General features: G+C 34.0%; 3 protein-coding genes across 3 annotated transcripts; 1 reads left to right on the forward strand and 2 right to left on the reverse strand.

The window, feature by feature from the left end:
• Positions 1–2,167: 2,167 nt before the first annotated feature.
• On the reverse strand, positions 2,168–4,627 carry LOC108208719 (E3 ubiquitin-protein ligase Os04g0590900). The gene is made up of 2 exons (XM_017379241.2): positions 3,705–4,627; positions 2,168–3,533 (listed from the first exon to the last, which is right to left on the reverse strand). The coding sequence occupies exon 2, from the start codon at positions 3,529–3,531 to the stop codon at positions 2,602–2,604; it is 930 nt and encodes a 309-aa protein (XP_017234730.1). The 5' UTR covers positions 3,532–3,533; positions 3,705–4,627; the 3' UTR covers positions 2,168–2,601.
• Positions 4,628–5,075: 448 nt separating this feature from the next.
• On the reverse strand, positions 5,076–8,468 carry LOC108208720 (33 kDa ribonucleoprotein, chloroplastic). The gene is made up of 4 exons (XM_017379242.2): positions 8,047–8,468; positions 7,855–7,950; positions 5,922–6,215; positions 5,076–5,447 (listed from the first exon to the last, which is right to left on the reverse strand). The coding sequence occupies exons 1-4, from the start codon at positions 8,398–8,400 to the stop codon at positions 5,343–5,345; spliced, it is 849 nt and encodes a 282-aa protein (XP_017234731.1). The 5' UTR covers positions 8,401–8,468; the 3' UTR covers positions 5,076–5,342.
• A 1,637-nt stretch (positions 8,469–10,105) lies between these two features.
• Positions 10,106–12,666, forward strand: LOC108207833 (exopolygalacturonase). Its single transcript, XM_017378265.2, has 6 exons — positions 10,106–10,366; positions 10,717–11,013; positions 11,109–11,398; positions 11,501–11,717; positions 11,822–12,105; positions 12,217–12,666. Exons 1-5 carry the CDS (start codon positions 10,157–10,159, stop codon positions 12,047–12,049), a joined length of 1,242 nt encoding a protein of 413 aa, XP_017233754.1. The 5' UTR covers positions 10,106–10,156; the 3' UTR covers positions 12,050–12,105; positions 12,217–12,666.
• Positions 12,667–12,942: the final 276 nt, after the last annotated feature.

Here is a 12,942-nt window from a genome sequence, read left to right on the forward strand (position 1 = left end):
GCATGGGCGCAGCAGCGCCACTTGCGGCAAGCATAGCAACAAAATAAGCATATGTATCTATATAGATATATATATATGATACAGTATATATATGTTCTCTCAGTGTCTGTATATGTATACCAAGTTCCAAAAAGTTTATTGACAATGGATGAGACCCAAGACCAAGAGAGGCGAGTACTGTAGGGTACCCGTATTTTTGTCCTCTTTCCTTAACGCTGACAACGAAATGTCGTGCGTTCAAGGGTATTACTACAAGCACACATTAATAATATTATATAAACAAATAATTTATCCAGTAGTATAATTATAATGTATGCGTTGGAATGCAGAGAGGTTTTGGTATTGGTAGGTCTGGGAAAAGCTGCATGTTGTTGCTGCTGCGACTTGTGATAAGAAGAAAGGTAAATTTGTGGGTTCGATGCACGTCGTCTCATCTCTTTTGATTTCTGTCTCCGCCCAGCTTTTCTCTGTATCATCCACATTTTCACTTCTCTTTTTGTCACTTAATCTTCATTTAGTCTTGTGATTGTCTTTTGTGGAATAGAATTTTCCACCTTATGAGATGGGTGGATAATAATTTTCATTCATAGTCTCGTAATTTCATAAGAGGTAAGCAAACACATGTGCGTGAGTTTTTAAATTTTTGTATCTCGTTCCAAATCCGACAGTGTACTGTTGCTAAGATAATTACAATACTGTGATATCATATTATTCTATAGTTTCTTTCAAACCCATGTCTTAATATATTTGTATTAAAAAGTCCCTCGTACCATTATTTCTTACTTCTATCTGTTTCTTTCTATATTACTTTCTTTCTGAAATATTGCACTTAATTATATACATTCGTAACAGTATAAATTTTTATAATATAAAATTTTAAATGAATCTACTCTATATTTTATTTCACGACAGTTACTTTATATATACGGTAAATATTAGTTGATCTCGTCAATTTATCTACTTTTCTTATATTTATCTGCTAAATTATTTCATGACTCAAAATATCAAGTCATTTTCATTCTCGTATAATTAAATATATTCTCATTAGTCATTATCGTCCCTCATGGCCAATTTCAATTCTCATTCCCCTCTCATTGTTGCGTGCATATGATACAAGACTTTCCAAGGACCCTATCAGAATGTGAATGAGATCACCGGAATCCAACTGAAATACGGTTGGCCCCAGTAAATATGCAAAGATAAGTGTATTGAGGGGAAGAGTGATATATGGAAACAATAATTGAAATGTAAGAAGGAGACAGAGGCGATGAAGGGGTAAGATAAAGATTAGAGAAGCATTCGGTGATGTACAAGTTTGTGATACGTGAAAAAGCCGGGACGACCATTTTATTCCTTTTTGGCTGATCGACTTACATTTGCATGTGGATTTACTTGAAATTATTCCACCTTTTTGGCTTTCTTTAACTTATTACATGCATGCTTGTCTAGTAGTGTTTGTGTGGTTGTCTATAACTAATTAGTCAAGCTAGGTTTGCTCATACACATATACTTCGTGTTCCAAACTATTATTATATATCTCAACAATCATCAACTGAATTTTCAGAAGGTTATGAAACTGACTTGAGTATTCGCATGCCTTGAATCTTTCTCAACATGAATTTCATCCGTGTATAATCAGGCATTAGTTTGTTCAGCAAAGAGTGAGCGTGGGGTGTCGAATCCGAAAACTAGTCAAAAATCAAATTAAATTATTTTTTTTTATTTTTTTCATTAAATTTTCATTTAATTGATATGTTAATTTTTTTAAAAAATAATATAATTTTTTTATAATTTTACTTTTTTGATTGAATAAAGATGAATATTGATTTCAATAAAAACAAAAGAACGCACATTTTCATGTTTTTACACTAAATATCGACACATAAATTATACATATTATTTATATATATAATATGATTTGTAAAACATAATAATATAGATCTTGCAAAATTATATAATTATCAGTTTTTCCTTCATGACTAAATATAATTTTGAAATTTTTAATGAACAGTTTAGTTTATAAAATATAATTTGTAAGATTATACAGTAACACTTACACCATTATTCTTACAATGTTCCCAAATTTCAAGAACTCCAACAAAATAATACTTTGAAAGAAATGACTTTACACAGTAAGCCAAGAAAGAAAAGTGAAGTATAAGCTTCATAAAGGAAAAACCTCTGCAAGAGATGCGCTTTATTGGGCTCATTAGTTGCACATCATTGGTTGGGTACAATTGTGATAAGTTGCATCGCGCATCGTGGCCCACCTAAATGGACCACTCAATCATATATTTATGCCCACATGGAACAATAGAAACTTAAACTAGAATCGCTTAGAAAGTATTTTAATGGGCTTATATGTGTTTGGGCTTTTTGATAATTCAATCCAAACATAAATAACTGTAAAACTCTATGCTTCCGAGACTAATGAATGTTTCATCATTCATCCACAAGAGCTACAGGAATGCTATAAGCTCAAGACTATGCTTTTCTCTCTACCGTGTTTAGGAAAAGAGAATCTCTAGCTGGAAAATGGTCTTTTCATTGCATTAGGACTTTCGACACTATGCAAAACTTGGTTTCTATGGCTAATCTGGCTCATTCAGCTATCGACGATCCGGCATCCTCGCTCATGAACTCACTATCCTCTTCATCTTGATCCATGCACATAACATCTGCTATAGAAACCCGGGCTTGACATAGGTTGCTCATAGATACCGATCTTCTGATTTGTTGATATTCAGCTTCTCCAGTCTCAGGTATAGGATCTCCATCTGCAGGATTTCCTAAATCCCTGTCAGCTCTAGCTGGAGTCTTCGGGATTTCATCAGCTTCAGTAAGTTCTTCTTCCGCGACATCAGCCTCTGCTATATCAGTTTCTCTATGGCCTTGAAAATATATTCCAGGGTTCATAGGAGCTTCTGGCACTGGTAGAGGTGGCTGAAGGGTCAAAGTACTGAGATTAACAACATCGCCGCGGCAAAGAGGACAGTTTGAGTGTGCTCTCAGCCAGGTATCAATGCACTTGACATGAAAAGCATGGCTACATTTTGGTAAAAGCCTCAAGTTTTCACTTTCTTGAAACTCACTTAAACATACAGAGCACTCTGTTCCTTCAATCAAACCATCACCTTTCTTGTACTCGAACACGGTAATAGACTTGATCATAACCTCATCTAAACCATCACCGGAAACATGCCAGGGTTCATGGTTTGACGGGCCATAATTCCCTTCTAAATCCACACTAGGGTAGTTATGTATTTCTCTTCTTGTGGAATCCATGCTCCCACAGAACTTGGAAACTATGGCATAGTAGCTAACAAGGAGGAAAGCACTTGCAAGAATCCCAATAATTGCTACAACAAGAGGTGAAAAGCTCGGGCTTGAATTTTCATCGGAGAATACAAAGGGCGGTGGAGGAAAAATAACATAGCACCACTGGGGACAGTATGAACTACAAAAACCCTGGGAGCAATCCGTGGTTTTCATATAAGGAACCAGAGTTTCCGTGCTATCCAAAGATCCCATAACTATACAAAAATCACCAAATTCAGGACATACTCCAAGTCTCTAGCATAACATACTAACTATACAGCAAATTTGCATTCTTGCAAGGAAACTCAGTTGAAAATGGAATCAAATTTCAGCCAAAAAGAAGAGGATTACGGAAAATAAAAACTTAAAACAAGTAAATAGTATACCTGTTATTCATTTAACAAGACGCCGTTTGATCTGAAGAGAAGTAATTCTAATTTAGGTTAACACTATATAAGAGCAACTGTTAAAGAAAATCAGAGCCTGGAAGGCTTAAAGAGTAAGTAAAACAAAGGGAGTTTCAGTGATGATTTTGGGACAAGGGTGGTAAAGAGAGGCAAAAGATTCTCAAGATATAAAAAGCAGAGGAATATAGGAAGACATTGTATTGAGTGTATTCCTTTTTCTACTTTTATTCTCTTTTCTTGTTCTTTTCTTTTCTTTTTCCCTAATTTACTTTTGTTGGAGATAATGGTTTATTGACTAAGGTATTCATATTGGCAGGAAATTCATCAAAGTAATGAACTGTAAACTTTACCATCACTAAATAAAGACTGGTGAAACAATGTTAGTATAGTACTGGATACACAGATGAAAAGAATTTAGATCAATGTTAGCACTAAATGAACAGAGGAAAAGAATTCAGATCAATCATTGATCGATATAATGATGCAAAAGGTGAGGATTGTCATGAAACTCCTTAGTAGGATCCTTCCTTGGTTATCATTGGATGCATAAAAAGTTTATATGCTGAAGCATTTTCCAACAAAAGCAATGTTCATAATAAAATTTTCATTGGCTCTTTAAAGGAACCAAAGCAAGTCTCAAGTAGATCCAAGAAAAAACAGAGTCATCAGCCAAGAAACATGTATGTAAAACCACTAGAACAAAAGGAATCTAGAAGTGGCTATGACACCACATAAAAAGAAAGAATTAACCATTAAAAACATGAGGTATATTGACCAGGCAAAGAACAAAATTTTGATATATGTAGTAGAACTGAAAACAACCTGCATATGGTCAGCATATTAAAGTTAATTCATGCAAATGTCACTACTATATAACTATGTTAAACAAAGTAGCTCCAAAGAAAAATCTATATTAAATTAACTATAATTAATCACTTCTTAATTCTCTGATTAAAGGCGTCCACTAAACTTAATTTTTTTTTTTTTCTGTAATTTAACTCCCCCATGGTAGGTTCTATATTCTCTAAAATCCTGTTTTACCATGTACAGATGCGTCGAAGTAAATGAAACCTAACTAATTCTACACTCCAGGTGCTTTTCTAACAAGATTCAGCAGAGAGACAAAGAAGAATCGTGATGGCAAAATCCACCATACTTAATAGCCAACGAAGAGGCAAAATCCTAGTTGTAACTGATGTTGCATTGTCAATGTGCGGAGATTGCAAGATGAACAAAACACATTGTGGAATGGCGATATATGAAATGGTTAGGCTGCACAATCATGAGAAACAACTGTTTATGAATTTCCTATCTAAAGGTGAACTTGCCTTCTAGTAAGCACTGCTGGAATACTGGCTAACAGGCAAATGAATTACATGCTTTCATATATAATCTTTACATTAACAAAATATTGATGGACATTATGCATAACATGGACACTGACATAAAAGTAAATACATAAACAGTTAATTTGTGTACTCACAAAAGCCCACGTGGAGTAAATGCAAGATTGTTGAAAATATAATGCTCTCCATCAGCTTTTTCTACATGTATATGCATTATATCATCTTTATACATCGATAATCAATTAGGAAGCCAAAAATTGAACTTTGAAGTTTACGACTCTTCAGGCTGTTCCTCGGGAGTAATTATTTCTTTACTTGCAGATTCATCTATGCTCTTTTCACTAAATTTTAAGGCAATTGGTCTGCCTAACAATTCCTGCATTAGAGGTGAAAACATATATTACAATCTTCCTATTTAAGCTCAAACAGTACTAGCTTAATATTAAATACGTGACTCCATGGGTGAAGATTGTGTGTAGCACAGTTCCAAAACATATATAGCCAGAGTCATGATTTGATGCATATCCACAAAAGTTCAGGATCACAAGGTCACTGCTTAGGCATGCATTTTATGACATGTAAGCATTTAGTATGCATGGTTAGATTGATAGCAAAGACAGCTTCCCTTGCACCCTTGATTAACAAAAAAAAAAAAGGTTCACATGACTGGTCTTTAAATATACACATGTAACAACATTAAGTCATTAAGAAATCGATAGCAATGACAGCTCCAATGTACCCTTGATTAACAAAGAGAAGGATAACATGATTGTTCTTTAAGTATACACATGTAACAATTAAGACTCTAGGAAACAAAGTCAGATACAATACGAGAAGCAAACAGATTTACCTTTCCATTCAAATCGGAAATTGCAGTCTCCGCTTCCTCCCTTGTAGCAAATGAGACAAATCCATAGCCTGCGGAATTTCCTGAAGGATTTTTATTAAAAACAACTCTGGTTGAAACTGGCTTATAGTTGGCAGCAAAAAATTCTCTGAGATCATTTGCCCTCACTTTCCATGCAAGATTGGACACATAAAGTTTATAGCGTTCTTTCCCAGGAGGGGCACTATCTGGCGGAGGTGGGGAAGGCTTTTTTAATCTCTTTGCAAACTCTACAGTGATAAGCCTGCCTGACAATTCCTGCAACACAAAGATCTTGATCAAGAGAGAAAATGCCAAAATTTATGCCAATATTTTCTGACCTTAGTATTACATCCAGTGTTCGAGATTTTCATAAGTTTTATCCACTAAAATGACATGTGAGCAAAAATGACTGATGATAATTTGTAACCAAAATGTGTATAAATATCCACAACAGAACTAGGGAGAAGATATGACTATTCAGGATTATGCTATCTATTAAAACCACATCTAATGTTTGTTCATTTTTTAACCCCCAATACTAAAATGAACATTTACCATTGAAAGGCTGTATCAGAGACAATAATAATCACGGAATGTAACTATGCCTAAGTACCTAACTGTATATTATTTACGTAGCAATATAATGATGAGGGTAAGCTTGATTTAAAGAGCAACTTATTGCATAATTTTCTATTTAATAATACCGTTTCTATGTTCTGCTGACTGCATTAAATTCTCCCACCTCAGTCCTTCCAGTAAAGTAGAAGTTCAGCCTTAAAAGCCTAAGAGCAACTCCAAGGGGCTCTCTAAACAAGCTCCTAAGTCTAAATTTTAGGAGCAAATCAAATTTTAGTGCTCCAATGGGCTCCTAGATGCTCTTTAAAAATTTAAGAGCTTACTCTCTCTCCTTTCTTTTAAAGAGTATCTAGTAGCTCCTAACCCAATATTATATTAATTTCCCTTCAATCTTCTCTCTCTTTTAGTTAACTTTTTCCTCTCATTTATATAAAATAAATATAAAATATGAATAAGGAGCATGTATAAAGAGTACCATTGGAGTTCTCATGCTTTTTAGTGTATTAACTTACTAGGAGCCACATTTTATATTATTGTTTAAGGAATGATTTAGGAGCACCGTTGGAGATGCTCTAACTACCCTAGTACGAGTAGCATCTGTTTGAACACTGATGTTTTATAAAACTACCCGATCATCCCATAAACAACAAAACTAACTTTGAAGGTTTCAGTAGATTTTTTGGTGCAAGTATTTAATGCACTTACCTTCATTCTCCATTCTCTGTTAAATTCTATTCTCCATGAGCATCTCCCGGATCAGTTATCAAACTACTTCTAGACAGACTCAACATGATGCAAACCCCCCCTCTACATCAATGATCAAACAATTTCAAAATTTCTCTTATATATTACCTACAGGCTACAGCCACCAACGAAGCCAAGACTCTTCCTCCAAAAAATGGGGAATAAACAGAAACTATACTCCTCTACCCACAGAGAGGAGGGGGGCATAACAATAATTAAAGGTGCAGTAAATGAATGTATCTGTAATATGTCCAATCAGACAATCATGAATATTATAAAATGGCAGTGGTTTTACTTATTGCAGCAACACTAGAATTGTTTTTAAATACAATAACCTAATAGCAAGCAAAGAGGTTGGAAACTCTACTCTATATTCACTAGACATATAACAAGTAATGCAATATGTGGTTATATGTAACGAAGCTTGCCTAGAAGGGGGAAAAAAAATCTGTTCCCGGATATGGTTGAATGCACAGAAAAAACTGGACACTGTCACATATTATAGAAATTCCAATCCCCCTGTTTTCTGAAGTAGCTAAACAATAGTTTTAATTGTTTAAACACAATACATAAATGGTGCAGGTAAAAAATATACCTGAGAGTCAAACTTTTCAACAACTGCCTGAGCCTCTTCTGGAGAAGACATTGTGACAAATGCATACCCTTTGCTCTTCCCATTCTTCTTTATAATCTATACGCACACACATACTTACATATGAGATTAATATCTAATACAGATAATAAAAAAAATTCCAACTTAAAACATTAATTTTATTTTTGTGAGTACCTCAATATCTATGACAGTGCCACATTCGCTGAACAGGTTCTTGATATCAGCAACACTTAAAGACCACGGCAAATTGTAAACAAAAAGCTTTCTTTTTTGAAACAATTGAACATTCTCTTCTACTTTTTCTACTTCAATCTCCTCCTCAACTGCTGTGAGCACTTGAAATCTTGATTTTCTTGAATGTTTGTTAGAGGATAAAAGGGGGAATTTGACAGAAAGGGTAGGGGTAAAAGTGGAAACTTGAAGATTTATTGAAGATGAAGCTTGTTGGCGAAAAGGGTACGCATAATTTGAGGATAAAAATGAAGGGTAGGAGGAGAAGAGAGTGAAAGCTGCTTCTAGTGCCGCCATTGCCGTAAGAGACTGGGGAGCCGGAGAGGCAAATTGCAAGAGGGGCTACTGTCTTCTGGGTTAAAATGGTCATTTTACTTTTGTTTAGCTCGTAACATTATCCTGTAATTTTTTTTTTATATATAATACAAACATTATCATATTTAACCCGAATTTATTTACGTACGCCCGGGTGGAAGAAAAACGAGTATCAATCTAATAATTTATTTGCCTGGAATTATAGTCGGTCTTTAAATTATTTCTGATTTTAAATTAAAAATATTAAAATTAGGAATTAATTTGAGTTATGATTTAATATTTTGAATTTGCTTATAAAATCACATTTATTTGTCAAACGGACTCTAAAATAATTCAATCGCTTATAATTAATTGTAATGTTTAATTATTGTTTATACTATTGTGTATGTTATAAATTAATTGTGATGTTAATTAGTGATTATTTATACTATTGTGTATGTTATAAATAAAGAGTTTAAGTTAATTGAGCTCTATCTGAATTAAATAAAATTTATTTATTTTTTTGAAATAAGTTGGGTCTATTTAAATTTTTTGATCAAACAAAAACATGTTTATATGAGCTTCCTCGTGAAAAAATTAAATGAAATGAGTCATATTTGAATAGAGTTGAAATTTATTTATAAATTTTAATTTATCAATTTTCAAAATTTGATTATTTTCAAAAATAACTTGAACTCTTTAAATTTATAACACACAATAGTATCATCTACAATTCAGAAAATACGAGAATATAATGTTATCCTGACAAGAAAAATTTCAAAAGATTTAAAATAATGAATAATGAAGTTTTTTTTCCTCGAGGATACCAATAATGATGTGTTATTTTGTAAACTTTGATCGACAGTAATACTTGAAATGTAGATACCTTGAGTACGCTGTTATTACCAGTTTTTACAAAGTTCAATACATCAGTTCTGAAAGATTGTTCTCGTTCAATCTATGCCAGTTGAAAAAATTTCCATATTAAAAAAAATTATATACCATTTTGATTTTTATCACACGCATGTTTTGGTGGTTAATTAAAATATTTTTTTTCAACTTTTCTGAAAAAATTACACAATCAAAATTACAATTTACAAAAAAACTAATAAAAATATTAATTTTTATAGTAGAGGAAGAATAATTTAGTAACATAAAAAAAGCTATATTACAATAATACTATTTCTCTATTTAGTAAACAATAATGTCAAATTTATATACAAATTTAAGTAACTTTCAACTGTCTCACGCTTCTAATTATTATTCTTTTTCTATATTCTGATAAAATTTTAAATTATACTTCCATCTACTTTTTTTTTTGAAAATAAGACAAAATATAATATTTTTATATTTTGATACAAAATATAAAATATAATAAATTTTAGTTTTTATCTAAAAATACAGATACCGGAGAAGATACAGAAGAATAGTTTGTATCAGACACTTATAACCTCAAAGTTAATAGCAGGTATCTAATATTAGAAGGGAAGTCCCTGCCACTACTATATTTTTGGGTCATAAATGATTGGCTGGTTATCCTGAGAAAAATGACATGGAGTAGATTTCCCCAGTCAATTTTAAGTCCAAAAATGTTCCAGACCAAGTCATAATATGAATGAGAGGTTAATATTGCGCTTGTACTAAATTCAGATATTGAATTTGGATTAGCTTGTTCTATATAATGGAAGTGAAGCTTATAGGATCATTTGCATGCAGTTGAGTAGTTTTGGCATTTGTTGATTGGAATGCATTTTACAAAATGAATAGATTCGATATGAAAGTTGTATTAAGTTTAGTTTTGATGTTCTCATATGTGGCCAATGGCGCCATCAGCTTCGGTCGTGGACATTATGATCGTCGTGCTCTTATGGGTGCACCTCTGCCAACTGGTACAGCCTCTGCTGGCGGTGTTTTCGATTTATCCAAGTGTGCCGGAGCCAAAGGAGATGGAGTTACTGACATGACTACGGTAAAGATTTCATATATCCGCAAAATGTTTAACTAGTGCAAGATTGTATGATAACGATTTATTGTTTGACAAATGTGTCTATGGCTATGGAGTATCATAAGGTATTGGAAGGAGAACTTACCAGGATCATATTATATTTTAAAGCCCATTTTTGGGTCGAGAGTAGATCACAGACGTCCATAACTTTAATTCTGATATCATGTTAAGTGACCAATTTTCATAAAACCTTCCAAAACCTCAAGGTTGGGAGGAGGGCTTACCAGAATCAAATTACATTTTAACATATTCATACAACGTTTTATTTGTAATACTTGAGGAACTGATAAACTCAACTTGAATTTGTTTGTCAGCAACTAAACCAGGCGTGGAAAGATGCTTGTAGTTCAAAAACACCTGCAAAAATTTTAATACCGCTGGGGAATTGGTTAGTAGGAGAGCTCAAGTTTTTAGGGCCCTGCGCGAGTCCAGTAACTATTGAAGTTCAGGGTACATTAAAGGCGAAGCCAGATCTCGCATCGTTTCCTTCTGGCATGTGGATTAATATCTTTCAAGCTAGTGGTGTTCATATAACTGGTGGAGGCACTCTACACGGACAAGGTGAAGCCACTTGGAAGACCAAAAAACCTGGTGACAAAGCTTTTCCAGACGTAAGTACTAGTTCAAATGTTTTTTTTTTCTAAAATTGAGTTAAACTCAGATATATGTAAGTGCTAACTTTGTGGTTTCCTGGCCATGGATGCAGTCTGTTGTGTTCAGTCAGTGTCCTAACTCGGGTATCGAAAATGTTCATATAGTTAACAGCAAAGGTTTCAATTTGAAAGCTGTTCAGTCTGATGGTTTCAAGGTTAATTCGGTGACCATATCTTGTGGGCTAGATGGTTCAAACACCGACGGTATCCACATAGCTAAAATTAAGGATGTAAGTATAACTAACACTGTCATCGGAGTAGGAGACGATTGCATTTCAGTCGGAGATGATAGTGTTGGTGTCACCATCGATAAGGTCACTTGCGGCCCAGGGCACGGTATCAGGTAATTCATCATACGACCAATTTCTATATCAGCGAATATTTCTTCTGAATATTTTTCTACAAATTTTTGACACATATTTTTAAAATGTTTTGACCCGTGCAGTATTGGTAGTCTTGGTAGATACCCAGATGAGAAAGATGTTAGAAATGTTGCTGTCACAAATTCTATATTCAAAAACACTGACAACGGTGCCCGAATCAAAACATTACACGAGTCACCATCGCTGGTAGCAAGCAACATTTCATTTATAGGCATAACCATGGACAATGTGACAAATCCGATTATAATTGATCAAAATTATTTTGCGAACAAACCAGGGGTATGAGCACATTAATCCAGCTACAAAGTCGGCTATTGTCATTCATAATTATCTGCATTGTGATATTAACTTGTGGACTATGTGTGCACATTCTGCTATGACAGGCCTCCAAGGTGAAGATCGCAGGAGTTACTTTTAAAAATTTTAAGGGCACCACAAATTCAATCAAAGCAGTAACCTTAAAATGCAGTACTGCTGTTCCGTGTCAAGGGGTCAGTCTTACGGACATTGATCTTACTTACTGTGGAAAAGATCCAGCGGCCAAACTCACATCAATATGTGAAAATGTTAAACCTACGGTTGGCGGTAAAATGAACCCTCCAGGTTGTTAAAGTTTCTTACGCGTGGGGAGAGATTACAGTTACTAAATCTAGCTCAGATCATAACTGTAAGTGACCTGATAAATATTTTAAAGTCCTTCCACTTCGATTTTTCTGTTCAGTGTTCTGTGTAGTTTGATTAATTTTTTTGAACTTATTTGATTATGGTTACATGACAGGTAAGGCGAATGAGATTAATTGAGAAGATAAACACCAGAGAAGCTGCAGCCCACTCATTTTGTACAGTATATATCTAGTTTAGCAACATGTATGTAGAATCACTAACCAAAAACAAAAGGATTAGAGAAGTGGTTTAGCAGCCACATAAAAATGAAAAACCATATTACAGTAGTGTACAGAGTTTTCAATTTTTAATCATAGAAGTTCTGGTAGCTCCCCTTGCACCCTTGATTAACAAGAAGGATCACATGATTGGTCTCTGTTTAACAGTTAATGCAGCACGAAAAAGCAAATTAACTTGCCTTTCCATTTTCATTGGAAATTGCAGTCTCTGCTACCTCCCTTGTAGAAAATGAGACGAATCCATAGGCAGCGCAATTTCCTGTAGGAGTTTTAATAAAAATAACTCTGGTTGAAACCGTCTTAAATTTGACAGCAAATGTTCTTTGAGATTGTCTAACTGTTTAAAGACAAAACATAAATGGTGCAGGTTTAACATTATCTGAGAGTCGAACTTTTCAGCAACTGCCTGAGCCTCTACTGAAGACATTGTGACAAATGCACACCCTTTGCTCTTCCCATTCTTCTTTATAGTCTACACAAATACAAAATTATAGTCAGAGGGATGTACGGAGAAGGAAAAAATGAATAATGTTGTAAAATTATAAAATCAAATCAGATAAAAATATAAAAAAGTGCAGAGGGGTTTGATACACAAGGCACCC

This window comes from Daucus carota, chromosome 2, assembly GCF_001625215.2.
Source record: "Daucus carota subsp. sativus chromosome 2, DH1 v3.0, whole genome shotgun sequence".
In the NCBI taxonomy this organism is placed as follows: Eukaryota; Viridiplantae; Streptophyta; class Magnoliopsida; order Apiales; family Apiaceae; genus Daucus; species Daucus carota.

Bases quoted from the DNA above. Each gene is read 5' to 3' on its own strand.
- LOC108208719 (XM_017379241.2), bottom strand. From the start codon at position 3,531: ATGGGATCTTTGGATAGCACGGAAACTCTGGTTCCTTATATGAAAACC.
- LOC108208720 (XM_017379242.2), bottom strand. From the start codon at position 8,400: ATGGCGGCACTAGAAGCAGCTTTCACTCTCTTCTCCTCCTACCCTTCA. The intron at 7,951-8,046 runs GTACTCACAAAA...GTGTGCGTATAG, and splicing joins GCACTGTCATAGATATTGAG to ATTATAAAGAAGAATGGGAA. The intron at 6,216-7,854 runs GTATATTTTTTA...TTTGTGTTGCAG, and splicing joins TTGAAAAGTTTGACTCTCAG to GAATTGTCAGGCAGGCTTAT.
- LOC108207833 (XM_017378265.2), top strand. From the start codon at position 10,157: ATGAATAGATTCGATATGAAAGTTGTATTAAGTTTAGTTTTGATGTTC. The intron at 11,014-11,108 runs GTAAGTACTAGT...CCATGGATGCAG, and splicing joins GTGACAAAGCTTTTCCAGAC to TCTGTTGTGTTCAGTCAGTG. The intron at 11,399-11,500 runs GTAATTCATCAT...TGACCCGTGCAG, and splicing joins GGCCCAGGGCACGGTATCAG to TATTGGTAGTCTTGGTAGAT.